The following is a 27999-nucleotide window of genomic DNA, read 5'->3' as shown; positions in this document are numbered from 1 at the left end:
TAATTGATTTTTTTTTTAAATTTGCGAAATCCTGGCTCCAGTATTGAATAATCCTGGATCCGCGTTTGCTGATCGTTCCTACTCCTTGTCGCGGTGTCCGCCCTGGTTTATTAACAGCAGCAAGTCCACGGTGCAAAGTCGAAGCGAAGGGCAGGCAGCAGGTACGTTCGCGTTTTGTCCCATCTACAGGGGAGCTTGGGGGTATCCCTGGATACAAGGGTGTACAAATGTGGAGCAGTTTGCACCAAAGATCCTATAGCAGTGCACTGTTGCAAGGAAAGATCATAGAGCGGGTTGCTTTGGCAGAGGACTGGGGCGGGTGAAATAGACAAGGGAATAACCAGCCATGTGAAACTAACTTGTAATGACCCCCTCGCATGAGCAACTCGCATGTTACTAGTGTAACATAGGGTTGGGTGAAATGGACTTTAAGAGTAATCAGAAAGATTACGTTCTGAATCTCCAATCGTTCTCTGTCCCCGAGGCACCCAAAATGGAGTTGCTGGTGCGACTCACACAAGCGTATTCTGCTGGGAAGATAGACGTGAATACTGGCATTACTGAATGTATGCAGAAAACCATCTACCTCATTTGAGACCCCCGGGCTAGCAATAATCGGACTTTACTGGATTTGCTCAAAAAAATGCCCAGGATTATTGTTTTGACTATTATTGTTTATAATAATAATTAGTATTAATAATACTATTTTAAATAATATAATATTCACATGTATTTATTTGTGATTTATAATTGTTACCATTTTTGTTTATAATGTAATAATAATTATGAATAATACTTTGTTAATATCAATAATACTGCTTGATAATATTATTAATTAGTATTAATAATACTAAGAGGTGTGAAAATGCATACTTCCAGATTCAGGGACAATTTCTACCGAGGTGTTATCAGGTAACTGAACCATCCCACCAACAACTAAAGAACGGTAATGATGGGAAACTTTGTGTCCATCTAGAATGTTCTCCTGTGACTCTGATATTCTGAATCAGCAATCTTTGTGTTTTTGATTTCATAAGTCCTTGGAGCAGAATTAGGCCATTTGGCCCATCAAGTCTACTCTGTCATTCAATCATGGTTGATCTATCTTTCCCTCCCAACCCCATTCTCCTGCCTTCTCCCTATAACCCCTGAAACCCGTACTAATCAAGAATCTGTCAATCCCCGCCTTAAAAAATACACATTGGCGGCCTCCACAGCTATCTGTGGCAATGAATTTCACTAAAAACAAGGATGTAAGGAAACTAAGTTTGGGTTAAGAACTTAAAGAAATTCCTCATCTCCTTTCTAAAGGTGTCCCCTTTAATTCTGAGGCTATGACCTCTGGTCCTAGACTCTTCCACCAGTGGAAACATCCTCTCCACACTCATTCTATCCAGGCCTTTCACTGTTCAGTATGTTTCGATGAGGCCCCCCTCATCCTTCTGAACGCCAGCGAGTATAAGCCCAGTGCCTTCAAACGCTCTTCATATGTTAACCCAATCATTCCTGGATCATGCTCATAAACCTCTCCAAAGTCAGCACATCCATCCTCACAAACAGGGCCCAAATCTGCACACAATGCTCCAATTGCGCTCACGAGTGCGTTGTAAAGCCTCCGTCATTTCTGCCCCCTCGTTAGTTACTGCAGGATCGAATTGCATGGTGGTTTGTCTTCTAAGTTATTTATGGTAATGCCAGATGGAGACACACGGAGACTGCTGGAATCTTCAGCAAAACACAAAGTATTGGAGGAGCAGCACTCGGCACAGGGGCGCAGCGGTAGAGTCACTGCACCAGTGACCCGGGTTCGATCCTGACCTTGGGTGTGTCTGTACATAGTGTATATGTTCTCCCTGTGGCCGTTATGTTTTGGCTACCTCCCACACCGCTCAGACATACAGGTTTGTAGGTTAATTGGCTTCAGTAAAAAATTGTAAATGGAACTATGAACTTGTTACTTTGAGCAGCTTGCCCCTGTCCCACTTTCATGACCCAATTCACCACCTTTTTTACCTGTGGACATTTTTCATCATGCTAGAAAAAACGCCCCAACCTACTTGATGCCACAAGTACCTTTGACCTTCCTACGACCTTGTGACGACCATGCTGCGAGTATGAGTCAATGCCATGCAAACTCGGCAGAGGTCGTGAAAGTGGGACCCTGTACTATCTTTCTGTAGGCAGGGGTGACACGAGAGTGTGGCTAGAGTGGTGTGGGCGATGTTCTGATGATCTTGGCAGTCCTCTGATCTCAGACCTCTGTATTTTCTCTCATGCTGCAGCATATTTCTTACCCGCATCTTTGGTTGATTTGCATTGGAAATATGTTCCCCTTGGCTTGTGTTCCTTATATCATATGATAGAACTTAATTTATCTCAGGAAGGAAATTGGTCTGCTAACAGTCATGAAACGCAACAAAATACATGAAACATGAAATTAAATTAATAGGTGGGTGGAGGGGAGTCAGTCTACCCCGCAACAGAAGGGGGAGGAGTTGTACAGTTTGATAGCCACAGGGAAGAAGGATCTTCCTGTGGTGTTCTGTGCTGCATCTTGGTGGAGCCAGTCTGTTGCTGAAGGAGCTCCTCAGGTTGACCAGTGTGTCATGGAGGGGGTGGGCTACATTGGCCAAGATACTCCGCAGTTTGACCTCCGAGACCACCTCCCATGAATCCAACCCCCGCCCCCAAAACGGAGCAGCACAGTGGACAATATAGTGGACAGAATATAGTAGATTTCGTAGATAGAAAATACTACAAAATATAGTAGACATTTTATTGGGATGCATCACAGCTTGGTTTTCTGAACAGCTCCATTCAGGACTGCAAGAAATTGCAGACACAGCCCAGGCCATCACACAAACCAACCTCCCTTCCATTGACTTCATTTATACCTCACGCTGCCTCGGCAAGACCACACCATCATCAAGGACGAGTCGCACCACGGCCACTCCCTCTTCTCCCCTCTCCCATCGGGCAAAAGGTATAGAAGGGCGAAAACGCACATCTCCAGATTCGGGGGCAGTTTCTTCCCAGCTGTTACCAGGCAACTGAATCATCCTACCACAAATAGAGAGTGGTCCTGAACTACTGTTATTTGTTTTTAAATCTCTGAATGGGCTCGCCCCGCCTTACCTCTCTGAGCTGCTCCACCCATACTCTCCTGCCGTCAGCTGCTCCTGGAGGTACCGAGGTCTAGTCGGAGGCTCAGAGGGGATAGAGCCTTCTCTGTTGCTGCTCCGGCACTCTGGAACACCCTGCCGTTGCACATCAGACAGGCCCCCTCACTGTCCATCTTCAAATCCAGTGTTAAAACACATTTGTACTCCCTGGCTTTTGACCATGCCTGAGGCTTTGCTTCTGTTTGTGGTGTTTTGATGTTTCTTTATTTTGCATGTCTTTTCCTACTATTTCTTTTGATTGTTATTTTTGGTGTGTATTAACTTTTTTTGTCAATGATTAGTGATGTACAGCACTTTGTTGCAGCTATGTTTGTTTTTAAAGTGCTCTATAAATAAAATTATTATTATTATTATTATTATTATTATTATTATTACTATCTATCTCATTGGTGACCCTTAGACTATCCTTGATCGGATTTTGATTAGCAATGTTACAAAATTTTGAGATTTTAAAAATCAAGTCTGCAATTTATCCCATCAGATAAACAATAAAAATAAGTTTAATTTGACACCTAATTCACTTTCATATCTCAAGTATTTAAAAAGTTATGGCCATTTTCGTACTCGGAAATTAGCATCTTGTTCCCTATTGATTTTCTATTGACATAACAAAAAAGCTGTGATTGTGGACAGTCAAAAGCCCATAACTTTCTTAAAAATTAAGAGAACTGAATGAAATGTTCAGTTATCATAGATTGAAGCATTCTGAAACAAATATAAAATAATCTTACTTGGATGACCTGAAATTAAAGCATATAATTAGTTAGTTACCTAATTGTAGCTAATTCCAAACTTCAATGACTAGATCTAAAGACCTATCCATTTCTTAATAAATGATTAACATTTTTAAATAGCCTAAGTGTCCAAATAATATTCACAAATAATTCACAATAAAACATGATTTTTAAATCTCATTTACATTAATTTATAGGCCAAATGGAAGGAATTTAGTGTTCAATTGCTGTAAATAAAAGTCCATTTAAATCGGCTTTCTAGTGGGATCCTGTGAACGCGCTGGTTAATTTTTAACCTACTATAACAATTAAATAAAGCCCTTAAAACTAATAATAGCTCAAGCGAGGGAATCTTCCAGCGATTATTCATAAATAATTAACTAGGCTGAAAAAACTCGATTTGAACAGCCTAGGGAAAATCGCGTTTTAAACCCGCTCCCCTCTAAACGGCGCCAAAATTGCGCACACGGGCTGTGACAGATTTTCAGCGACGCTTCAGGTACGTTTTGCAACATACCTACTTTGTTGGCTCTACCTTGCACTAAATGTTATTCCTGTATCATGTATCTATACACTGTAAATAGATTGATTGTAATCATGTATTGCCTTTCTGCTGACTGGTTAGCACGCAGCAAAAAGCTTTTCACTGTACCTCGGTACACATGACAAACTGAACGGAATTATTTTCAACCTTACAGCTGCCTGGTCGTCAGCTGTACAGAGAGGTTGGACAAACTTGGAATGTTTTTTCTGGAACGTCGCAGGTTGAAGGGATAGAAGTTTATAAAATGATGTGAGGCATAGATAGGGTAGACAGTCAGAACCTTTTCCCCAGTGTGGAAATGTCAAAGGCTAGACGGCAGAGTTTTAAGGTGAGAGGGGCAATGTTTAAAGATGTGCGGGGCAAGTTGGTTGCCTGGAATGTGCTTCCCTAGGTGGTGGCGGAGCGGATATGATAGTGATCTTTAAGCTTTGAGATATGCATGGAACGAAGGTATGTAGATCACATTTGCAGGTGTTATCACAAAGTTTAAGAAATATTTGGACAGGTACATGGATTAGTCAGGTTCAGAGGGATATGGGCCAAATGCAGGCAGGTGGGGCTAGTGTTGATGGAGCATGTTGGTTGGCATGGGCACGTTGGGCCGAAGGGCCTGTTTCCACACTGTATCAATGCATGACTATGACGTGCACGCAGATGAGATTAGTTGAACTTGGCATCATGTTCGGCATAGACATTGTGGGCCAAAGGGCCTGTACCTGCACTGTTCTGTGTTCCACGTTCTTCCATTTGCTGAAATATTACTTCAGTGGTTGAGTTGCTTTGGTACCTCCTTGGTAGCTCCATTGACCTGTTCACTGCCACCCCTGAGTATACCCGAGTCATGGCCAGTAGTGTGAAAAAAAAACCTGGCACTGAACAGGTTAAACTGCATCTTCCTCCCACCTGCCCACCCTCGTTGTTTTCTCCCTTGTGCCAGCATTTGCACTTCCCCTTTACATTGGGTGCAGGAAGTTTATGCATTGCAGATACAATAGTGGTGTTTAAGAGGCTTTTTGAAAGGCAAATGGATATGGATCACTTGTAGGCAGAGAAGATTAGTTAAACTTGGCAACAAGTTTGGCACAGACATTGTGGGCCGAAGGGCTCGTTCGTGTGCTGTACTGTTCAATGTATCCAAAAGCAATAACGAGCCATTATATTTATTTATAGACTGCTGGCAAAAATGTTTCTAAGGTGCGTCACAGAATCATTCGTGAACAAAATTAGACACTGAGCTAAATAATAAAGTATTCAGGCTCTTAAAGGGGCATTTTAGAGTAGGCACTGGAGTGCTGGAGTAACTCGGCATCTCTGGAGCGCATGGATAGGTGGTCTTTCGGGTCGGGACTCCTCTTCCGATCTAAAGTGGGGAGGGAAGGAGAGGGGGGAGACCTAGAGGTGAGGAAAAGACCAGGGCTAATCGGGGCTGGTAACGGATGATATCCGGCAGGATGGTTCCTCGATAGGCCAATTGTTGGCTAGGGATGGTGTGACCAAGAGGGATACATTGTTGATAACTGTGGAAATGGTTAAATGACTAGGATGGACGGAGGAAGAGAGAAGTGTGTAGAAACTGGTTAAATGATTAGGGTGAAGGAAGCAAAGGGGAATGGAGGGGGGGCTAACTCCTAGAGTTAGTAGAGACTGGTTAAATAACAAGCATGGGGGAAGGGGTAATTGTTGTGAAAGGGTGTAGCGATTCTCGACAGCAGAAGGGAACAGATTAAATGTGAACAAAACACAAAGTGGTGCAGGAACTCAGCAGTTCAGGCAGCCTCTGTGGCGGGAATGGACAGGCAACGTTTTAGCTCGGGACCCCTCTTCGTTCAGACTGACAAAAAGTGAAAAATGATTTGGAGACCAAGGGTTGTGTGGAAGGTCGACAAAAATGCTGGAGAAACTCAGCAGGTGAGGCAGCATTCACGGAGAGAAGGAATAGGCGACGGCGGTTCGAGACTATTCTTCAGGGGGGGGGGGGGGGGGGGGAGGTAAAGAAAGGAAGAGGCGGAAACAGTAGGCTTATGGGAAGGGGAAGGAGGGAGAAAACAAGGACTACCTGAAATTGGAGAAGTCAATGTTCATATCGCTGGGGTGTAAGCTACCCAAGCGAAATATGACGTGCTGTTCCTCCAATTTGCGCTGGGCCTCACTCTGGCCATGGAGGAGGCCCAGGACAGAAAGGTCGGATTCGGACTGGGAGGGGGTGTTGATGTGCTGAGCCTCTGGGAGATCAGGTTGGTTATTGCGAACTGAGCGGTGGTGTTGGGCGAAGCGATCGCCAAGCCTGCGCTTGGTCTCACCAATGTAGAGAAGTTAGAGATGGATTGTGTGGAGATTTGGGGGTTGTAGATCAGAAGGAGATTGGAGATGGAAATGGGAAGATCTTGGAGGAAAACTAAGGTGATGATTTCACAAAGGTATTATTTAACTAGAGTGTGGGCATGGTGTCTCTAGTTGATTTGCGTTCAAGAGTGTTTAATTGCAGTATGTACTGATGATAACATTTAATAGTTGAGGTTAGTGTGTGTAATGTTCAAGAGCCTGTTAGTTGTTGGTAGGAAGCGGTTCTAAAATCTGGTGGTCACAGTTTTCAGATTCCTGTACCTTCTTCCTGATGGTGGGAGTGAAATTGGTGCGTGGCCAGGGTGGTGTGTGTGGGTCTCTGATGCTGTCTGTTTCTTGAGGAAACCTAGAAATATAGAAAATATGTGCGAGGAGGCCATTCGGCCCTTCGAGCCAGCACCGTCATTCATTATGATCATGGCTGATCGGCCCGTATCAATAACCCGTGCCTGCCTTCTCCCCATATCCCTCGACTCCACTAGCCCCTCGAGCTCTATCTAACTCTCTCTTAAATCCATCCAGTGATTTGGCCTCCACTGCCCTCTGGCAGGGAATTCCACAAATTCACAACTCTCCGGGTGAAAAAGGTTTGTCTCACCTCAGTGTTAAATGACCTCCCCTTTATTCCAAGAGGAAACGTCTTCTGCAGATCCTTTCAGCGGTGGGGATGTCAGTACCCATGATAATGATTAATAATCGGGCCGCAGAGTTTTGAGTTCCTGTGGGTTGTGGAAACGGGAGGCCAGGTGTATTTGAGAGGGCCATGTTAAAAGGACATGGATGCGTTCTTCAGCTGAGGCTGGGGAAAAGATGGGGAATCTGTGCTTCTGGCTAAATGACACCAGTTTTGATGTGTTATTTTGTTTAGTTGAGATATAGCATGGAAACAGGCCCTTCGGCCCACCTAGCAACCTTACCACTGTGCCGCCCTGAATTCTCCTCTCTAGAATGTCTTTCCATTAAAAAGGGTAGTGGATATTTAGCTGGCACTCAGTGATGTGATTTGTAAATAGCAAAATAGATGTCCAGTTCGACTGTCACTGGTTGTATAGGAATTCTGCATCATCTGGAGTTGATGTAATAATCCACAATATACTTCATACATCCGCTTCACTGTTTGTGGTGTTTGTACCGCTGCCCTCAACCACATTCTACACACACTACAGGCCGGTTAGTCTGATTTCGGTGGCTGGCAAGATTTTCCTGTCCATTATAAAGGATGAGGTTACGGAGTGCGTAGAAGTTCACGATAAAATAGGCCGAAGTCAGCATGGCTTTGTGAAGGGGAGGTCGTGCTTGACAAATTTGCTGGAATTCTTTGAAGAAGTAAATAGCAGGACAGACAAAGGAGAGTCGGTAGATGTCGTTTACTTAGATTTTCAGAAAGCCATTGATAAGGTGCCACACGGGAGGCTGCTAAGGAAGGTGAGAGCCCACGGTATCGAAGAGCAGCCGCTAGCATGGATAGCAGGTTGACTGGATGGCAGAAGACAAAGAGTAGCAACAAAGGGGGCTTTTTCTGCTTGGCTGCCAGTGACTAGCGGAGTTCCGCAGGGGTCGGTGAAGGGGCCGCTACTCTTCACGTTGTATATTAATGATTTGGACGAGGGGATTGAAGGCTTTGTGGCCAAGTTTAGGTGGAGGGACAGGTAATGTAGAGAAAGCAGGGACTCTGCAGAAGGACTTGGACAGGTTGGGAAAGTGGGCAGAGAAGTGGCAGATGGAATATAGTTTATTAAAGTGTGGAGTCATGCATTTTGGTAGTAGGAATAAAGGCATATACTATTTTCTAAAGGGGGAGAGAATCCAGAAATTGAGGGTGCAAAGGGCCTTGGGAGTGCTGGTGCAGGATTCCCTTAAAAGTTAATCTGCAGGTCGTATTGGTAGTAAGGAAGGCAAATTCAATGCTAGCATTTATTTCAAAAGGGCTTGTATACAAAAACAGGGATGTAATGCTGAGGCTCTATAAGGCACTGGTCAGGCCGCATTTGGATTATTGTGAGCAATTTTGGGCACCATATCTGAGGAAGGATGTGCTGGCTCTGGAGAGGGCCCAGAGGAGGTTTACAAGAATGATCCCAAGAATGAGTGGGCTAACCTAAGATGAGCGTTTGTCGGCACTGGGCCTGTACTCACTGGAATTTGGAAGAATGAGGGGGGACCTCATTGAAACGATCAGAATAGTGAAAGGCTTGGATAGTGGATGTGCAGAGGATGTTTCCACTAGTGGGAGAGCCTAGGACTACAGGTCGTAGGTTGAGAATCAAAGGACGTTATTTTAGGAAGGAAATGTGGAGAAATGTCTTTAGTCAGAGGGTGGTGAATCTGTGGAATTATTTGCCACAGAAGGCTGTGCAAGGCCAAGTCAGCGGATATTTTTAAGACCGAGATAGATAGATGATACAGGTGTTGGAGGTTATGGGAAGAAGGCAGGAGAATGGGGTTAGGAGGGAATGATTAGGTTAGATCAGCCATGATTGAATGGTGGATGGGCTCAATGGCCTAAATCTCTACCTATCACTTATGACCTGTTTGCCAGTAACCATCAGTGCAATGTAAGCCCCACCCAGCTCCAAGCTTGTTCCATGACATGACTTAACTACTTGATTACTTAATAGTGATTTATTAGCTAATTCTCAAACATTCATTTGCCCTTTGAACATTTTATCGCGATGTATCACCGCATGGTTTGGGAACAGCTCCATCCAACACTGGAAGAAATTGCAGAGAGTTGTGGACCATCATGCAACCCAACCTTCATACCATTGACTCCATCTATACTTCACGCTGCTTTGGCAAGGCCAGCAGCATAATCAAAGACCAGTCTCACCCCAGTCACTCCCTCTTCTCCCCTCTCCCATCAGGCAAGAGGTGCAGAAGTGTGAAAACGCACACCTCCAGATACAGGGACAGTTTCTTCCAAGCTGTTATCAGGCAACTGAACTATCCTATCACCAACTAGAGAGTGGCCCTGACCTCCCATCTACCTCATTGGAGACCCTCGGAATATTTTTAATCAGACTTTATCTTGCACTAAACGTTATTCCCTTTATCATGTATCTGTCCACTGTGGATGGCTCGACTGTAATCATGTATTGTCTTTCTGCTGACTGGATAGCACACAACAACAAAAAAATCACTCTACTTCGGTACACGTGACAATAAACTAAACTAACTACATAAAAAATCTAACACCCACACAACGGCTCCTCCACATTCCCCACAGTGATGGAAAGCAATAGTCTTATCGTCTTTCCTCCTTTTCTCCTGCAGTCGGGGCAGTCGAAGCATCTGCAGTCGGGGCGATTGAAGCTCCTGCAGCCAATGATCGAAGCCCCAACATCGGGGCAATCAAAGCTCCCACGATCGGTGCGGTAGAAGTTCCTGCGTTTGGAGCTCCCGAAGTCGGTCGCTAACCAAGGACCGCGAGCTCCATGTTTTTTAAAGTCTGCAGTCTCCAGCGGTTGGAGCTCCCAAGGTCCCAGCAAGAGGCCGCCAACTGCTCGATGTTAGGCCGCAGTGTGGACGGAGATACGACATGGAGAACGTTGCATCTCCGTCGAGGAAAGAGATTTTAAAAGTTCCAGCCCCCCCCCCACATAATACAAAACTAAAGATAAACTAAAACTCCATTTTGCAACAAACTAAAAACATATAGAAGGACAAAGACGCGGTGGACCGTTGGCGAGGCAGCCATCGTATGGCGCCCCCTGGTGGCAATAAACTAAACTGCTCGATTGTTTAACAGTTTGAGAGGAAACCAAAATGTAACTGTCTTATGCTCGGTCTACTTAAAAAAAATAATGACCAGTCTTGTTCAAAATGAGTGTGGAGCAGAGTGCACAACAGTTTAAGGTGGGGGGGGGGGGGATGGAAAGGTTTAATAGGAACATGAGGTGGTCACTTTTTTACACAAAGGATGGTGGATGTATGGAATGATCAGCCAGAGGAGGTAGTTGAGACTGGGACTGTTGCAATGTTTAGGAAGCGTTTAAACAGGTACGTGGCTAGGACAGGTTTAGAAGGATATGGGCCAGACACACGCAGGTGGGACTAGTGTAGATGGGACATGTTGTGGGCAAGTTGGGCTGAAGGGCCTGTTTCCATTCTGCAAGTGTGACTTTTTGACTCCATAAGCAATTTGTCTATTTTTGTATTAAACATGCTGGAATGTCAGTAAGGTTTTAATGATCTTACATTTGCTTGAAGATCCCTTTTCCTGTGGGTGGATGTTGCGTAGGCCGTTATAATTCCCTGTTTACAGAAGACTTATCTCTAGTGAACGTACAATTAAATCGCATATTCTAAAATTAGTTGTTCTTTGTTCAGCATCTTATTTGCTTTCGAGGTGTGCTCATATCTGAGTCCAACTTGTTGATCGGTCTATGCTGTATTTAACTCAGCCTATCAATTGTATACCTATGTGTGTGTGTGTGTGTGTGTGTGTGTGTGTGTGTGTGTGTGTGTGTGTGTCAAGAATTCATCTACATTCAGCTTAAAATGTGATGTGGTTCCCTCCCTTTATCTCCCCTTCCCAAACCATACCTTCTCCCCTTCATTGAAGTTACAGCAATGGAACAGGCCCTTCTGCCCACTCTACCTGTGCTGAACATGATGCCAAGACCAACTCCTATCTATCTTCCTGTACATGATCCATATTCCTCCACTTCCTGCTCATCCATGTGCCTATCCAAAAGTCTCTTAAACGCCACTACCGTATCTGCCTCCACCACCACCCCCGGCAACACATTCCAGGCACTCGCCACCCTCAGTATAAAAACCAAATTGTCCCCGCACATCTTCCTTAAACATTGCCCCCCTCGCCCTATGCCCTCTAGTATTTGATTTTTCCATTCTAGAAAAATGGTTCTGACTGTGTAGTCTATCTATGCATCTTGTAATTTTATATATTTCTATTGGGTCTTCCCTCTGGTGTTCCAGAGAAAACATTCCCCGTTCCAAAGCCTCCATTCTTTAATGGGGTGACCAGAACTACATGCAATTTCCAAATGCAGCCAAATCAAGGTTACACAAAAAAAAGCTGGAGAAACTCAGCGGGTGCAGCAGCATCTATGGAGCGAAGGAAATAGGCAACGTTTCGGGCCGAAACCCTTCTAAAATGCAGCCAAACCAAGTCTGGTAGAGCTGCTTCATGACTTCCTGACTCATACACCATGTCGTGACCGACAAAGACAAGCATACCTTCTTCACCAACAGTTCAGACTACCAACAGTCCTCAGGAACCCTGTTGTAACTCACTCACTTTCATTCACAGGACACAGGACATTTATTGCCACATACACCAATTGGTGCAGTGAAATTTGAGTTGCCATTACAGCACACAAATAAAATCAACATAACATTATAGAATGAAACATAAAAAAAAACATCCCCCCCCAGCGGGATCAACGTTTCCCACTGTGAGGGAAGGCAGCAAAGTTCAGTCCACTTCCTCCAATCGGGGCCTATTGATACATAGATAGATACACAGAAAATAGGTGCAGGAGTAGGCCATTCGGCCCTTCGAGCTTGCACCGCCATTCAATATGATCATGACTGATCATCCACTCGGTATCCTGTACCTGCCTTCTCTCCTCTCCTATGGAATCCTGGTGTGGTTTGCTAGCTGTACTGTGGCTGAGAGGAGGGCGCTGCAGAGAGTCACAAACTACCCTCCTTGGATGATATAAATTTTGGGCCCGATGCTTGCGCTGGGCCACAAATGTCAAGCAGGACACATCCCACCCTGCCAACCACCTTTTCACTCTGCTATCCTCTGGGAGGCGATTCAGGTCTCTGAAGGCTCGCACTGGTAAACTAAAAAATAGTTTCTACCCATGTGCGATAAAAGAGCTTAATTCCAACAGTGGGGAAGCAAAATGTAACTCCAAGAAATGCAACATTCTTTTAAAATTCTTTTTAAATACTTATTTATTATTTTTACTAATAGCTGTACATATGTGTCAATGGTTGTCGTGTTTGTATTTTTTAACCGGAGGAGATGAAATGGAATTTCGTTGCACAGTATTGTGCAATGACAATAAACGTATTCATTCATTCATTCATTCCATACCCCCTGATCCCTTTAGCCACAAGGGCCACATCTAACTCCCTCTTAAATATTGTCAATGAACTGGCCTCAACTACCTTCTGTGGCAGAGAATTCCACAGATTCACCACTCTCTGTGTGGAAAATGTTTTTCTCATCTCTGTCCTAAAAGACTTCCCTCTTATTCTTAAACTGTGACCCCTTGTTCTGGACTTCCCCAACATCGGGAATAATCTTCCTGCATCTAGCCTGTCCAACCCCTTAAGAATTTTGTAAGTTTCTATAAGATTCCCCCCTCAATCTTCTAAATTCTAGCGAGTACAAGCCGAGTCTATCCAGTCTTTCTTCATATGAAAGTCCTGACATCCTAGGAATCAGTCTGGCGGGGAAAGGAGAATTTATAATCTTCCATCATCTGGACACGGTGTGTAGTCATTATTCTAGGAAGGAAATATGGGTAGGAATTTGGATTCCAAGCCATAGATATTTACAACATCGGAACTTGGGGTGGCACGGTGGCGCAGCGGTAGAGTTGCTGCCTTGGGGCGCCAGAGACCCGGGTTCAATCCTGACTACGGCTGCTGTCTGTACAGAGTTTGCCTGTGAGTCCATAATGGCCCATTGTTGGCTGGGGAAGAGGTGATAACGAAGGGATACAAGGATGCGAACAGTGGTACTAGTAGGATGACTAGGGTGGGAGAGGAGAGTGGGGGGTAGAGGGATGCAGGGGACTTCTACCTGTTTAGAGATATTGGCCAGGGCATGGTTTAATCCCTAGATTGGACAATTGGTGGGGGTGATGGCAGGAGAGAGGGAGTCGAGAGAGCAAGGTACTGGATACTGGGAGTGCGAACTAGGAACTGTTCTGCTTACTCTGCTCATGATCAGCCATGATCACATTGAATGGCGGTGCTGGCTCAAAGGGCCGAATGGCCTACGCCTGCACCTATTGTCTATTGTTTACTTATGTTCCATTACTAGAATAAAGTAACAACTGTTGTTTGTTTGTGTTTAGAGTCCAAAAGATGGTGGTGCTATCGAAAGAATATGGGTGTGTGGTGCTGACTGGCGCGGCCAGTTTTGCCATGGTCTCCTTCCTGGCTTACAAAGTGGCCGCAGCTCGGAAGAAGTACAATGTGGAGGTAGGTTTATGCCACCAATAACCAGAATCACCTCCGAGACAGTGACTTCAGTCACTTCAGTCCATGAATCGAAGGTCAAACATAGAAAATAGGTGCAGGAGTAGGCCATTCGGCCCTTCGATATTCGGCACCACCATTCAATATGATCATCCAAAATCAGTAGCCCATTCCTGCTTTCTCCCCATATCCATTGATTCTGAAATATATTTAACTCTCTCTTGAAAACATCCAGTGAATTGACACTGCCTTCTGTGGCAGAGAATTCCACAGTTTCACAACTCTCTGGTGAAAAATATTTTCCTCATCTCAGTCCTAGATGGCCTACCCCTTATTCTTAAACTGTGACCCCTGGTTCTGGATTCCCCCAACATCGGGAACATTTTTTCCTGCAACTAGCCTGTCCAATCCCTTAAGAATTGTATAGTTCTATAAGATTCCCCCTCATCCTTTTAAATTCTAGTGTCTATGAGCCCAGTCGATCCATTCTTTCATAATATGTCAGTCCCGCCATCCCGGGAATTAACTTGGTGAACCTACGCTGCACTTCCTCAATAGCAAGAATACCCTTCCTCAAATTGGGAGACCAAAACTGCACTCCAGGTGCGGTCTCACCAGAGCCATGTACAACTGCAGTAGGACCTCCTTGCTCCCACACTCAAATCCTCTCGCTGTGAAGGCCAACATGCCATTCGCTTTCTTCACTGCCTGCTGTACCTGCATGCTTGCTTTCAGTGACTGATGTGCAAGGGCACCCAGGTCTCTTTGCACTTCCCCTGTTCCTAACTTGACACCATTCAGGTAATAATCTGCCTTCTTGTTCTTGCCACCAAAGTGGATAACCTCACATTTATCCACATTATACTGCATCTGCCCACACACCCAACCTGTCCAAGTCACCCTGCAGCCTCATAGCATCCTCCTCGCAGCTCACACTGCCACCCAGCTTTGTGTCATCTGCAAACCTAGAGATGAACCAGGTCATGGATTCACTCAGCACGGAAACAGGCCCTTCGGCCCAACTCATCCATGCTGACCAAGTTGCCTACCTACTTCCATTAACCCTGTCCCCTTATGCCACGAGGGTCGTGACCCGAAACCTCACCCATCCAAGTTCTCCAGAGATGCCGCCTAACCCGTTGAGTTTCTCGAGTGTAGAGGGAGAGAGAGTCCAGAGTGTTTTATTGTCATGTGTCCCAGATAGAACAATAACATTCTTACTTGCAGCAGCACAACAGAATATGTAAACATAGTACATTGTAAATAACACAATAAACGAGAAAAAAATCAGTGTGTGTATACATGCATACATACACGCGCACACACACACATGCACACAATAAACAAACAAACAATAATAGCGCAAAAAGACAAAACTAATGCCCCCAAGTCAATGTAGTTCAGAGCTTATTTGAGGTTGTCGTGTTTAACAGCCTGCTGGCTGTAGGGAAGAAGCTGTTCCTGAACCTGGACGTTACAGTTTTCAGGCTCCTGTACTTTCTTCCCGATGGCAGGAGTGAAATGAGTGCGTGACCAGGGTGGTGTGGGTCTCTGATGATGCTGGCTGCGTTTTTGAGGCCGTGCCTCCTGTAAATCCCTTTGATGGTGGGGAGGTTAGGGCCGGTGATGGACTGGACAGTGTTCACCACTGTTTGCAGTCTTTTTCGCTCCTGGGCATTCAAGTTGCTGAACCAGGCCGTGATGCAACCAGTCAATATGCTCTCTACTGTACACCTGTAGAGGTTCAAGAGAATCAGGATCTCCGTAACCTTCTCAAGTAGTAGAGGCGTTGGTGGGCTTTCTTTAGAATTGCATCCGTGTGCACGGACACACGAGCAGCATTTTGCGTCTTGTTTTGTAAACCTGCACCTGCAGTTCCTCATATCTACATCATTATTCCCTCCCCCAAATTCCATGAGCATTTTAATCCACTGCACACAGACATTAAAATGTTAGGACCTCAAGATTTGCATCACACCAAACCTTGTTTAACTGCCCTGGAGATGCAAGAAACTGCAAATGATGGAATCTTGAACAAGACGTACAAAGTGCTGGGTGAATTCAGTGAGACAGGCAGCACAGTGGTAGAGCTGCTGCCTTACAGCGCCAGGGACCCGGGTTCGATCCTGACCTCAGATGCTGTCTGTACAGAGTTTGTATGTTCTCCCTGTGACTGCGGGTTTGCTCCAGTTTCCTCCCACTCTCTACAAACCTCTCTGAAGGTTTGTAGGTTAATTGGCTTTGTTAAAAAATAAATTGTACATTTGCCCTAGTGTGTGTAGGATAGTGCTAGTGTACTGGGTGATCACTAGTCGGTGCGGACTCGGTGGGCCGAAGGGCCTGTTTCCACGCTGTATCTCTAAAGTCTAAAATTCATCACAGATGCTGCCTGACCTGCTGAGTTCCTCCAGTACTTTATGTTAAATTGTTTTACAATAGGCCTGTTAAGTGTGGTTTTTCTGCCTGATCTCAATTTGGTTCTGCTTATTACTCATTTCCTTCTGACCCCCCATTTCCAGTAGACCCAACACTGGCTGTATTTTCTTTGTGCTAGTACCGTGATTTCTGAACACTGTGTAACATGGAGTCCTCAACACAAAACTGCAAACTGTTATTTAATTGCAGTGTGGCTGAAAAACTGCTTTGTGTTTCTTCTCAATCGACCTCTGACAATCTAACTAGTGGCTCAAGGCTAAATCTAAACTAACGACTGCCAAGCGACATAACTTGGCACCGACTGCCAAAGAAACCTGGCAGGACCAAGGGCAGCACAGTTGCACAGCGGGTAGAGCTGCTGCCTCACAGCGCCAGTGACTCGGGTGCTGAGTGTGTGCGCGCGTGTGTGTGGGAGCGCGCGTGTGTGTGTGAGCGCGCGTGTGTGTGTGAGCACGTGTGTGTGAGCGCGCGAGTGTGTGTGAGCGCGCGTGTGTGTGAGCGCGCGTGTGTGTGAGCGCAAGTGTGTGTGAGCGCGAGTGTGTGGGAGCGCGAGTGTGTGTGAGCGCGAGTGTGTGAGCGCGCGCGAGTGTGTGAGCGCGCGTGTGTGTGTGAGCGCGAGTGTGTGTGTGTGAGCGCGAGTGTGTGTGAGCGCGCGTGTGTGTGTGTGAGCGCGAGTGTGTGTGTGAGCGCGAGTGTGTGTGTGAGCGCGAGTGTGTGTGAGCGCGCGAGTGTGTGAGCGCGCGTGTGTGTGAGCGCGCGTGTGTGTGAGCGCGAGTGTGTGTGTGTGAGCGCGAGTGTGAGCGCGTGTGTGTGAGCGCGCGAGTGTGTGTGAGCGCGAGTGTGAGCGAGCGAGTGTGTGTGTGAGCGCGAGTGTGTGTGTGTCACACACACACTCGCGCGTGGGTGTGAGCACGACTGTGTGTGAGCGCGCGTGTGTGTGTGTGAGCGCGAGTGTGTGTGAGCGCGCGTGTGTGTGTGAGCGTGAGTGTGTGTGAGCGCGAGTGTGTGTGAGCGCGCGAGTGTGTGAGCGCGCGAGTGTGTGAGCACGCGAGTGTGTGAGAGCGAGTGTGTGTGAGCGCGAGTGTGTGTGCGAGCGCGAGTGTGTGTGAGCGCGCGTGTGTGTGTGAGCGCGCGTGTGTGTGTGAGCGCGCGTGTGTGTGTGAGCGCGCGTGTGTGTGTGTGCGAGCGCGCGTGTGTGTGTGAGCGCGCGAGTGTGTGTGAGCGCGCGAGTGTGTGTGAGCGCGCGAGTGTGTGTGAGAGCGCGCGTGTGTGTGAGCGCGCGTGTGTGAGCGCGCGTGTGTGTGTGAGGGCGTGTGTGTGTGAGGGCGAGTGTGTGTGTGAGCGCGTGTGTGTGTGTGAGCGCGAGTGTGTGTGTGAGCGTGTGTGTGTGTGAGCGCGCGTGTGTGTGTGAGCGCGCGTGTGTGTGTGAGCGCGAGTGTGTGTGAGCGCGCGAGTGTGTGTGAGCGCGCGTGTGTGTGTGAGCGCGCGTGTGTGTGTGTGAGCGCGAGTGTGTGTGAGCGCGCGGGTGTGTGCGCGCGCGAGTGTGTGTGAGCGCGCGAGTGTGTGTGTGAGCGCGCGAGTGTGTGTGAGCGCGCGTGTGTGTGTGTGGCGCGCGTGTGTGTGTGAGCGCGCGTGTGTGTGAGCGCGCGTGTGTGTGTGAGAGCGCGTGTGTGTGTGTGAGAGCGCGCGTGTGTGTGAGCGCGAGTGTGTGTGTGAGCGCGCGCGTGTGTGTGAGCGAGCGTGTGTGTGAGCGCGAGTGTGTGTGAGCGCGCGCGTGTGTGTGTGAGCGCGCGTGTGTGTGAGCGCGTGTGTGTGTGAGCGCGCGTGTGTGTGCGTGTGCATGTGCGTGTGCGTGTGTGTGTGTGTGTGTGTGCGTGTGTGTGTGCGTGTGTGCGTGTGTGTGTGTGTGTGTGTGTGCGTGTGTGCGTGTGTGCGTGTGTGCGTGTGTGTGTGTGTGTGTGCGTGTGTGCGTGTGTGTGCGTGTGTGTGTGTGCGTGTGTGTGTGTGTGTGTGTGTGCGTGTGTGTGTGCGTGTGTGTGCGTGCGTGTGCGTGTGTGTGTGTGTGTGCGTGTGCGTGTGTGTGTGTGTGCGTGTGTGTGTGTGCGTGTGTGTGTGTGTGTGCGCGTGGAGTTTGCACGTTCTCCCTGTAACTGTGTGGGTTCCCTCCCAGTGCTCTCACATCCCAAACACGTGCGGATTTATAGGTTAATTGGCCCTCTATAAATTCCTCCTGGTGTGTGGGGAGTGGATGTGAAAGTGGGATAACAGCCTTTCGAACCCGACTATGAGTGCTGTCTGTACGGTACGGACTTTGTTCTGCGTGTTACTTGCATGAATTGGGCGGTCATGGTGGCGCAGCGGTAGAGTTGCTGCCTTGCAGCGAATGCAGCGCCGGGACCCGGGTTCCATTCTGTCTGTACGGAGTTTGTACGTTCTCCCCATGACCTGCGTGGGTTTTTCCCCGAGATCTTCGGTTTCCGCCCACACTCCAAAGACGTACAGGTTTGTAGGTTAATTGGCTTGGTAAATGTAAAAATTGTCCCTGGTGGGTGTAGGATAGTGTCTATGTGCGGGGATCGCTGGTCGGCGCGGACCCGGTGGGCCTCACAGCTAACACTGCCCCCCAGCTTAGTGTCATCCGCAAACTTGGAGATATTGCCTTCAATTCCCTCATCCAGATCATTAATATATATTGTAAATAGCTGGGGTCCCAGCACTGAGCCTTGCGGTACCCCACTAGTCACTGCCTGCCAATGTGAAAAGACCTGTTTACTCCTACTCTTTGCTTCCTGTTTGCCAGCCAGTTCTCTATCCACATCAATACTGAACCCCCAATGCCTTGTGCTTTAAGTTTGTATACTAATCTCTTATGTGGGACCTTGTCGAAAGCCTTCTGGAAGTCCAGATACACCACATCCACTGGTTCTCCCCTATCCACGCTACTAGTTACATCCTCGAAAAATTTCTATAAGATTTGTCAGACATGATTTACCTTTCGTAAATCCATGCTGACTTTGTTTAGTTCAGTGCAGAAACAACCCTTTGGGCCCACCGAGTCCACACCGACCAGTGATCACCCCGCACACTCTACCACTATCCTACACACTGGGGACAATTTACAATTTTTACCGAAGCCAATCAACCTACAAACCTGTACGCCTTTGGAGTGTGGGAGGAAACCGGAGCACCCGGAGAAAAACCACGCAGGTCACGCGGAAAACGTACAAACTCCGTGCAGACAGCACCCGCAGTCAGGATCGAACCCGGGTGACTGGTGCGGTACTGTGCCGAAAGGTGTAGAGGAATAAGGGGCAAACTCGGCCATGTAGCACTAGTATGTGTGGACAATCGTGGGCGATTTGGGCCAAAGGGCCTATTTCCGTGCTGTATGACTTCGACTCTGTCCTCAACATAATAGCTATTTCTCCCGTTGGGGTGGAAGTTTTAGAATGATATCCTTGCCTTCCCTGGTCCCATCCCTACCAGGCATCCCGACAATGCAACTCTACAATAAAACTACATTTGCAGATTATATATATGCCTCTATTCACAATCATTTAGTTTTGTGATACAGCATTGTTGAGATCTCCAGATCTACGTCCAGCAAGCTCCAAGTTGCAATCAGTCTAGGGTCAAAGTGCTGGAATAGCTGAAATACCCAATGTCTTGGCCTCCACCGCCATCTGTGACAATGAATTCCACAGATTCGCCACCCTATGGCTAAAGAAATTCCTCCCCATCTCCATTCTAAAGGTACGTCCTTTTAGCTGAGGCTGTGCCCTCTGGTCAAAGACTCTCCCGCTAATGGAAACAGCCTCTCCTCATCCACTATCTAGACCTTCCAGTTCATAGATGTTTGTACTGACAGAGTATGATAGTTGTTGGGATGCTGTTCTTGAACCTGGTGGTCACGGTTTTCAGACTGAAGACAAGAATGTTAGGAGTATTCTTTCATCAGTAGGTGGTGAATCTGTGGAATTATTTGTCACAGAAGGCTGTGGAGGCCAAGTCAGTGGATATATTTAAGATAGATTCTTGATTAGTACAGGTGTCTGTGGCGAGAAGGCAGGAGAATGGGGTTAGGAGGGAGAGATAGATCAGCCATGATTAAATGGCGGAGTAGACTTGATGGGCCGAATAGCCTAATTCTGCTCCGATCACTTCTGATCTTAGTAACAGTGGATCAGGCAGCCTCCCTGGAAAACATGGATAGGTGACTTATCGGGTCAGGACCCTTCTTCAGATCCAAAAGCTCAGCTATCCATGTTCTCCAGCGATGCTGTCTGATCTGCTGAATTGCTCCAGCATTTTATCTTATTTTTTTTTAAACGAGTATCTGCAGTTCTTTGACTTCATTCCTGCCCTTGTTGCCTTTTAACTTGGCCGTGCTGAGGACTCTTTGCTTCCTGCGTTGTATAATCCACAGCTATTCAAAACTCTGCCGCCTAATGATGAATTAATTATCCTTCACGTATGAACTCCACATAGACAGCACCCATAGTCGGGAGCGGACCGCTGGCGCTGTGTGACAGCAACGCTACCGCTGTGCACTGTACCACCCTGTGTCTTTTGTAAACCAGCATTTGCCATTCCTTGTTTCTCCAAGACCCTGGCTCAATTCTCCTGCACTAAAGAGCCATGTTCCCAGTCCCATCGAACGACGGACCTTTGGGCAGCCGCAGCCACTACTGCGTCACTCTGTCACTGGGTCAATGTTTAATTATCTGCATTTCTCTCTACCGCCTAGTACCCCGTGATGTACAGCGATGATCCTGAGAACGGCTGCGTGTTCAACTGCATTCAGCGGGCCCACCAAAACACGTAAGTATCGCTCTAAGCGTACTTCATCTCGGACTGTGATTTCCATCATTTTGCACTGGAATTTCTTGCACGTGTTCCAGTTATGGTCTCGCTGCACGGAAACTGGCCCTTCGGCCCAACTCACACATGCCGACCAAGATGCCCCATCTACGTCTGTGTTTGACCCATGTCCCTCTAAACGTTGAAAAATACTAGTTGTAATTAGTGACCTGTACAGGGAAATGGGTCATTTTGAGTAAGAACAATTTTGGCAATAGACAGTTGACTTAGAGACATACAGCATGGAAACAGGCCCTTCGGCCCAACATGCCCATCAATACTAGTCCCACCTTCCCACGTTTGGCCCAAATCCCTCTACATCTATCCCATCCATGTCTAAACGTTGCAACCATAACAATTGCTTTTAAAACATTGAAAAGAAACCAAAAGCTGCTGATGGGCTTTTATTAGAACGGAGAACGGTGCAGCACAAGACAGGCCATTTGGCCCACAATGACCATGCGGCACATGATGCCACGTTAAACTAACTGCCTCTGCCCGCATGCAATCCATATCCCTCCTTTCCCTGCATATCCATGTGCCAATCTGAAAGCCTCTTAAACACCACAATCGTATCTGCCTCTATCACCACCCACATTACAAAAGCCAATTAACCCACAAACCCCAAGGTCTTTGGGATGTGGGAGGAAACCCACACGGTCACAAGGGGGGACGTGCAAACTCCACACAGACAGCGCCGGAGGCCAGGATCAATCTCGGATGTCTGGCACCGCATAGCTTAATTTAGTTTAGAGATACAGCATGGAAATAGGCACTTCGGCCCATCAAGTCCACGCTCACCATCAATCAATCACCCCTTAAAGTGTGTCTGTGTCTGTCTAAACTTGCCCTGTCTATCTTCAGTTTATTATTGGCATGTGCAGTTGTCATGTTGTACAGTGAGAAGCTGGAACTATCCAGTTAAAGACTATACTCAAATACAATCAAGCGGTCCACAACTCACGGATAAAGAGTACAACATTTACTTTGGTTTATTGTCACTTGTACCGAGGTACAGTCAAAAGCTTTTCTGATGCCTGCAATGCAGTCAGTGGAAAGACTGTACATGATTACAATCGAGCCGTCCACAGTGTACAGATTCAGGATAAGGGAATAATGTTTAATGCAAGGTAAAGTCCAATTAAAGATACTCCGAGGGTCTCCAATGAGGTAGATGGGAGGTCAGGACCACTCTAGTTGTTGGTAGGATGGTTCAGTTGCCTGATAACAGCTGGGAAGAAACTGTCCCTGAATCTGGAGGTGTGGGTTTTCACACTTCTGCACCTCTTGCCTGAGGGGAGAAGAGGGAGTGACCGGGGTGAGACTGGTCCTTGATTATGCTGGTGGCCTTGCCGAGGCAGCGTGAAGTGTAGATGGAGTCAATGGAAGGGAGATTGGTTTGCGTGATGGTGTAAAGCTATAAGCGTTACACTTTGACGAGGTCCGCTCATTTTGTACCTGGCGCTCCCCCCCCTTCTTCCAGTTCAGTTTCTTGTCGCGTGTACGGAGGTACAGTGAAAAGCTTTTGTTGCGTCTTAACCAGTCGGCACAAAGACAATACATGATTACAAGCGAGCCATTCACAGTATAAAGATACATGATAAGGGAATAACGTTCAGTGCAAGGTAAACCCAGCAAAGTCTGAACAAGGATAGTCCGAGGGTCACCAATAAGGCAGATAGTAGTTCATACTAGTTAGTAGCAGTTCTTTGTGTCATTGTCTTTAAGCATTTATTTGTAACCAAAATCCAGAATGTTTTCTCTTGTGTTATCGGTTTCAGACTGGAAGTTTATTCCCCATTCCTCTTCTTTCTGGCAACTGGTGGAATCCGACACCCGGTAAGTAACGTGTAATGTTTCATCACCAGAGCTCATTTGTTGACCAGCAGAGATATTTTTGGAAGACAACTTGCCTTGTTTAAATTTTTTTTAATTTATATTGAGAAGGTTTGCAAGGAGGTGGACAAAAATGCTGGAGAAACTCAGCGGGTGAGGCAGCATCTATTGAGAGAAGAAATAGACAACGTTTCGGGTCGAGACCCTTGAAGAAGGGTCGCCTATTTCTTCTCTCCATAGATGCTGCCTCACCCGCTGAGTTCCTCCAGCAATTTTGTCTGCCTTCGATTTTTCCAGCATCTGCAGTTAGTTCTTTCTTAAGCAAGGAGAGTTCCGGGATGAAAAATTTAAGTCTATTAAGTCTAAGAGCATGAAACAAGTCCTTCCCTTCTGCATACATCAATCCTACTCAATACCTTAATCCTACTCGAATAACTGTGGGGAAATTTCAAGTTCACTTTTTAATTTTCTTCCAATGCCAATTGCCCAAATTCAACTGGGACTGTTCATAAGTTTCAGGAGCAGAATTAGGCCATTCGGCCCATCGAGTCTACTCCACCAACTGGACATGGCTGTTCTATCTTTCCCTCTCAACCCCTTCTCCCCATAACCCAACACCCTTACTAATCAAGAACCAGTCAATCTCCACTTTAAAAATACCCACCGCCGTCTATGCAAAATGAATTCCACAGATTCACCACCCTCGGACTAAAGAAATTCCTCCTCATCATTGCCTTTCTAAAGGTAGTCCGTGTATTCTGAGACTGTACCCTCTGGTCCTAGAGTCTTTGTCGGCTCCAGAAACGTGGCGACTCTTTCTTGATGTCTTTGGTAAGGTCCGCTGTATGATATTACCGGATTGTACAGTAAAACAAAGAATGTCACTGTGACAATGAAGAATCTCCCACGTGGGAACATGAATCGGGCAGCACGGAGGCACAGCTGGTAAATCAGCTGGTGTCTCACAGTGCCAGAGACATGGGTTTGATCCTGACCTCATCTCAGTAAACATTGTCCATGTAAAGCACCATTCCACATTCTCAGCAGAAGTAGTGATGCTTAACTGTGTGACTGAATGACAAAGAGCGATTCAGACTCTAAGTTTGTATCTTTTTCTTAACTATTTTGATACCATTTGAGTCTATCTCATCTATATTCCCAGGTCAATGTATTTGTCCACACTACATTATATCTGCCACCATTGGACAAGTTTGTCACAAGTTGTTCCACTGTTTCAACTGCCTATGCTTGAACATAGAACAGTACAGTATTGCACAGGAACAGGCCCTTCGGCCCACATTGTCCATGCTGCACATGAAGCCAAGTTAAACTAATCTTAGCCTGCATGTGATCCACATCCCTCCATTCTCTGCATATCCATGTGGCTATTTAAAAGCCCTTTTAAACACCACTATCACATCTGCCACCACCACCCACTGTAGCACATTCCAGGCTTCATCTGTGTGCTTTTATTATTTAACTGGCCCCTCACATCTACTTGTAAACTTTGCCTCTCTCATCTTAAAGTTATCCCCTCTAGTTCAGAGATACAGAGAGAGGCCCATCGGGTCAGCGCCGACCAGCGATCCCTGCACATTGACATTATCCTACACCCACTAGGGACAATTTTTACATTTACCAAGCCAATTAACCTACAAACCTATACGTCTTTGGAGTGTGGGAGGAAACCGAAGATCCCGGAGAATACCCAAGCAGTCACGGGGAGAACGTACAAACTCCATACAGCAGCATTCGCTGTGAGGCAGCAACTCTTACCGCTGCACCACCGTGACCGCCCATAGTCTGACATTTCCACCCTGGCAGAAAAGTTCTGACTGTCTACCCGAAACAACTATACATCATTACAATCAAGCAGGCCACAGTGCACAGATACAGGATAAAGGTTGTAATGTTTAGAGCAAGATAAAGTCCAGTGAAGTCTGATTAAAGATAGTTTGAAGGTCTCCAAGGAGTTAGATAGGAGGTCAGGATTGCTCTATAGTTGGTGATAGGATGGTTCAGTTGCCTGATAAGAGCTGCGACAAAACTGTCCCTGAATCTGGAGGTGTGCGTATTCACACTTCTGTACCTCTTGCCTGAAGGGAGAGGGGAGAAGAGGGAGTGACCGGGGTGAGACTGGTCCTTGATTATGCTGTTGGCCTTGCCGAGGCAGCGTGAGGTGTAGATGGATTTTGCTGTCGATTTTACCAGGTACTACGTTGACCAAATGATTTGCTTTTAATTTCAGGAACTAGCAAGTGCACTCGGCGGGATCTGGATAATCGGCAGAGTTGTTTATGCATACGGCTATTACACTGGCGGTGAGTGCTTTCATCTACACTATCTGTAAACTAAACTGTTTTGTTTTAGTACATTCAACTATGTTATCGGAAAGATAGAAAGGGTACGGAGAAGATTTACGGGGATGTTGCCAGGACTCGAGGGTGGAGCTATAGAAGGCGAGGTTGAGCAGGTTAGGACTCTATTGCTGGGAGCGCAGGAGGATGAGGGGTGATCTTATAGAGGTGTACAAAATATTGAGATGGTGGCACAGCGGTAGAGTTGCTGCCTTGCAGCGGCAGAGACCCGGGGTTTGATCCCGACTACTGGTGTTGTCCACACAGTGTTTATACCCCTTTGATTGCGTGGGTTTTCTCCGAGATCTTCGGTTTCCTCCCACACTCTGCCCTACAGGTTTGTAGGTTTATTGGCTACTTGGTATAAGTGAAAATTGTCCCTGGTGTGTGTAGATAGTGTTAGTATGCGGGGATCGCGGGTCAGTGCGGTCTGGGTGGGCCGAAGGGCCTGTTGCCGCGATCTATATCGCTAAACTAAACTAATAGATCGGGTAGACGCAGAGTCTCTTGCCCAGAGTGGAGGAATCGAGAAAACCAGAGGACATCGGTTTGAGGTGAAGGGGGAAAGATTTAATAGGAATCTGAGAGGTGAGTGTATGGAACGTGTTGCCAGAGGAGGTAGTTGAGGCATAATGTTTCGAAACAATGAAACAAGTACATGGATAGGACAGGATTGGAGGGATACGGGCAAACAGTGTAGAACGTTGGTGGGTGGGTGTGAGCAAGTTGGGCTGAAGGGCCCGTTTCCACACTGTATCACTCTATGACTCTAACTGCTGAAGATGATGCTGTTCTGGTTTGATAGCAATGGTCAGTAGTAGTTGAGAGCAGTGAATTTGAACACTTTCACGAAATATTATTCAGCAAAGTGTAAACGTTAAATTGAACACTTAACATTGGATACCTGGGTGTCAGTAAATGTAATCTTCGATTAAAAATGTGCTGCTGATTCATTAACATGCTGTCAGGTCTTGCAAGTTCTGGGAAGAGTTGGTGAAACGAGCTGAAGAAAGAGTATAGAATTATCAGATGACTAGCTGATTTTGTCATAACAAGGAAATAGGCCGGCCAACCCAACTTGTCCGTGCCCACTGAGATTTCCGAATCCATGTACCTGTCCAAGTCTCATTTAAAAGCTATTATCGAACCAATCTCAATACCTCCCTAGCAGTTTGTTCCATATACCCATCACCCACAATGGAAAATGTTGCCCCTCGGGTCTGTATTAAATCTCTCCCCTCTTGCCTTTCAACCTACGTTCTCTGGTTCTTGATTCCCCTACTCTGGGTAAAAGACTGTGCTTTCATCCTGTCTATTCCCCTCATGAGTCGGGTGCTTGAGTCTTGAGCTATAGACTGAGGTTGAGAAGGCTAGGACTTCATTGCTGGGAGTGGAGGGGGATAAGATCATGAGGGGGATAGGGTGAAGGTCCAGTCTTTCTCGCAGGGAAAGGGAATCAAGAGCCAGGGGACGTTCAGAAGGATATGGGCCGACCGCAGGCACGGGACTAGTGTAGATGGGGCAGTTTAGTCGGCGTGGACCAGTTGGGACTAGTTTCAATGCTGTACGTCTCCGACTCCAACGCAAAACTGCAGCTCCAAAGATTTGTCCAGCCAGATCATCTCTGCAGACGTTTAACACCAGTTTCTGTTGCCTAGATCCCAAGAAGAGGATTCGAGGGGGATTTGGCTCGCTGGCATTGCTGGGGCTGATGGGAACCTCCATGTCGTTCGGCTTTCACCAGCTGGGGTGGTGCACAAAGTAGTCAGGGCTGGGCTTGTGGTGAATTTTAACCCTGGAATAAACTTGACAAAGATGAATACTTGATCAGCTGAATGTGTTCCAACAGGATAACCCACTAATAGCAAAACTTTTTGCTTCTGACATTTTTGCATTAAAACTTTTATAAAACGATAATGGCGTCACAAAATGGTTGTTTTATTAATGGCTCGATGTAAAAGCAAACACAGGCCCTTGGGGCCCACTGAGACTGCTCCGACCAGCCATCCCCACACATTAACACTATCCTATACATCCTATGGACAATTTACACTTACACCAAGCCAATTGACCTACAAACCTGTACGTCTTTGGAGTCTGGGAGGAAACCGAAGATCTCGGAGAAAATCCATGCGGCGTTGCAAGGCCGTAACTCCACCGCTGTGCCACCGTGCTGCCTATTCTGGGTACTGATTCAATCTTTTAACCCCATGTCCCCCCCAGATAGTTGAATATAATGGCTGCCATAAAGTGGTTGGCGGAGAGTGGTACATAAATTGGCAACAGCCAATTCCCAGTGCCTAGCTAGCTGTCAACAATGTCTGATGTTCAGGCCCAGTGGCGCAGTGGTAGAGTTGCTGCCTCACAGCGCCAGAGACCCAGTTCAATCCTGTCTGTACGGAGTTTGTACGTTCTCCCGGTGACTGTGTGGGTTTTCTCCGGGTGCCCCGGTTTCCTCCCACATCCCAAACACGTGCAGGTTTGTAGGTTAATTGGCTTCTACAAAGTGCGCCAGAAAG

At 46.8% G+C, this 27999-nt stretch overlaps 1 protein-coding gene across 1 annotated transcript; it reads left to right on the top strand.

Annotated features, from left to right (window-relative positions):
* Positions 1–2: 2 nt before the first annotated feature.
* mgst3a (microsomal glutathione S-transferase 3a) lies at positions 3–27397 on the top strand. Its single transcript, XM_055642294.1, has 6 exons — positions 3–161; positions 13868–13994; positions 21175–21248; positions 23069–23126; positions 25372–25444; positions 27139–27397. The coding sequence occupies exons 2-6, from the start codon at positions 13878–13880 to the stop codon at positions 27243–27245; spliced, it is 429 nt and encodes a 142-aa protein (XP_055498269.1). The 5' UTR covers positions 3–161; positions 13868–13877; the 3' UTR covers positions 27246–27397.
* The last annotated feature ends 602 nt before the right edge of the window (positions 27398–27999 follow it).

Source organism: Leucoraja erinacea, chromosome 10 (assembly GCF_028641065.1).
Source record: "Leucoraja erinacea ecotype New England chromosome 10, Leri_hhj_1, whole genome shotgun sequence".
Lineage (NCBI taxonomy): Eukaryota > Metazoa > Chordata > Chondrichthyes > Rajiformes > Rajidae > Leucoraja > Leucoraja erinaceus.
Note: the sequence above shows the minus strand (reverse complement) of the source record. Positions and strands in the feature narration are given on the sequence as shown.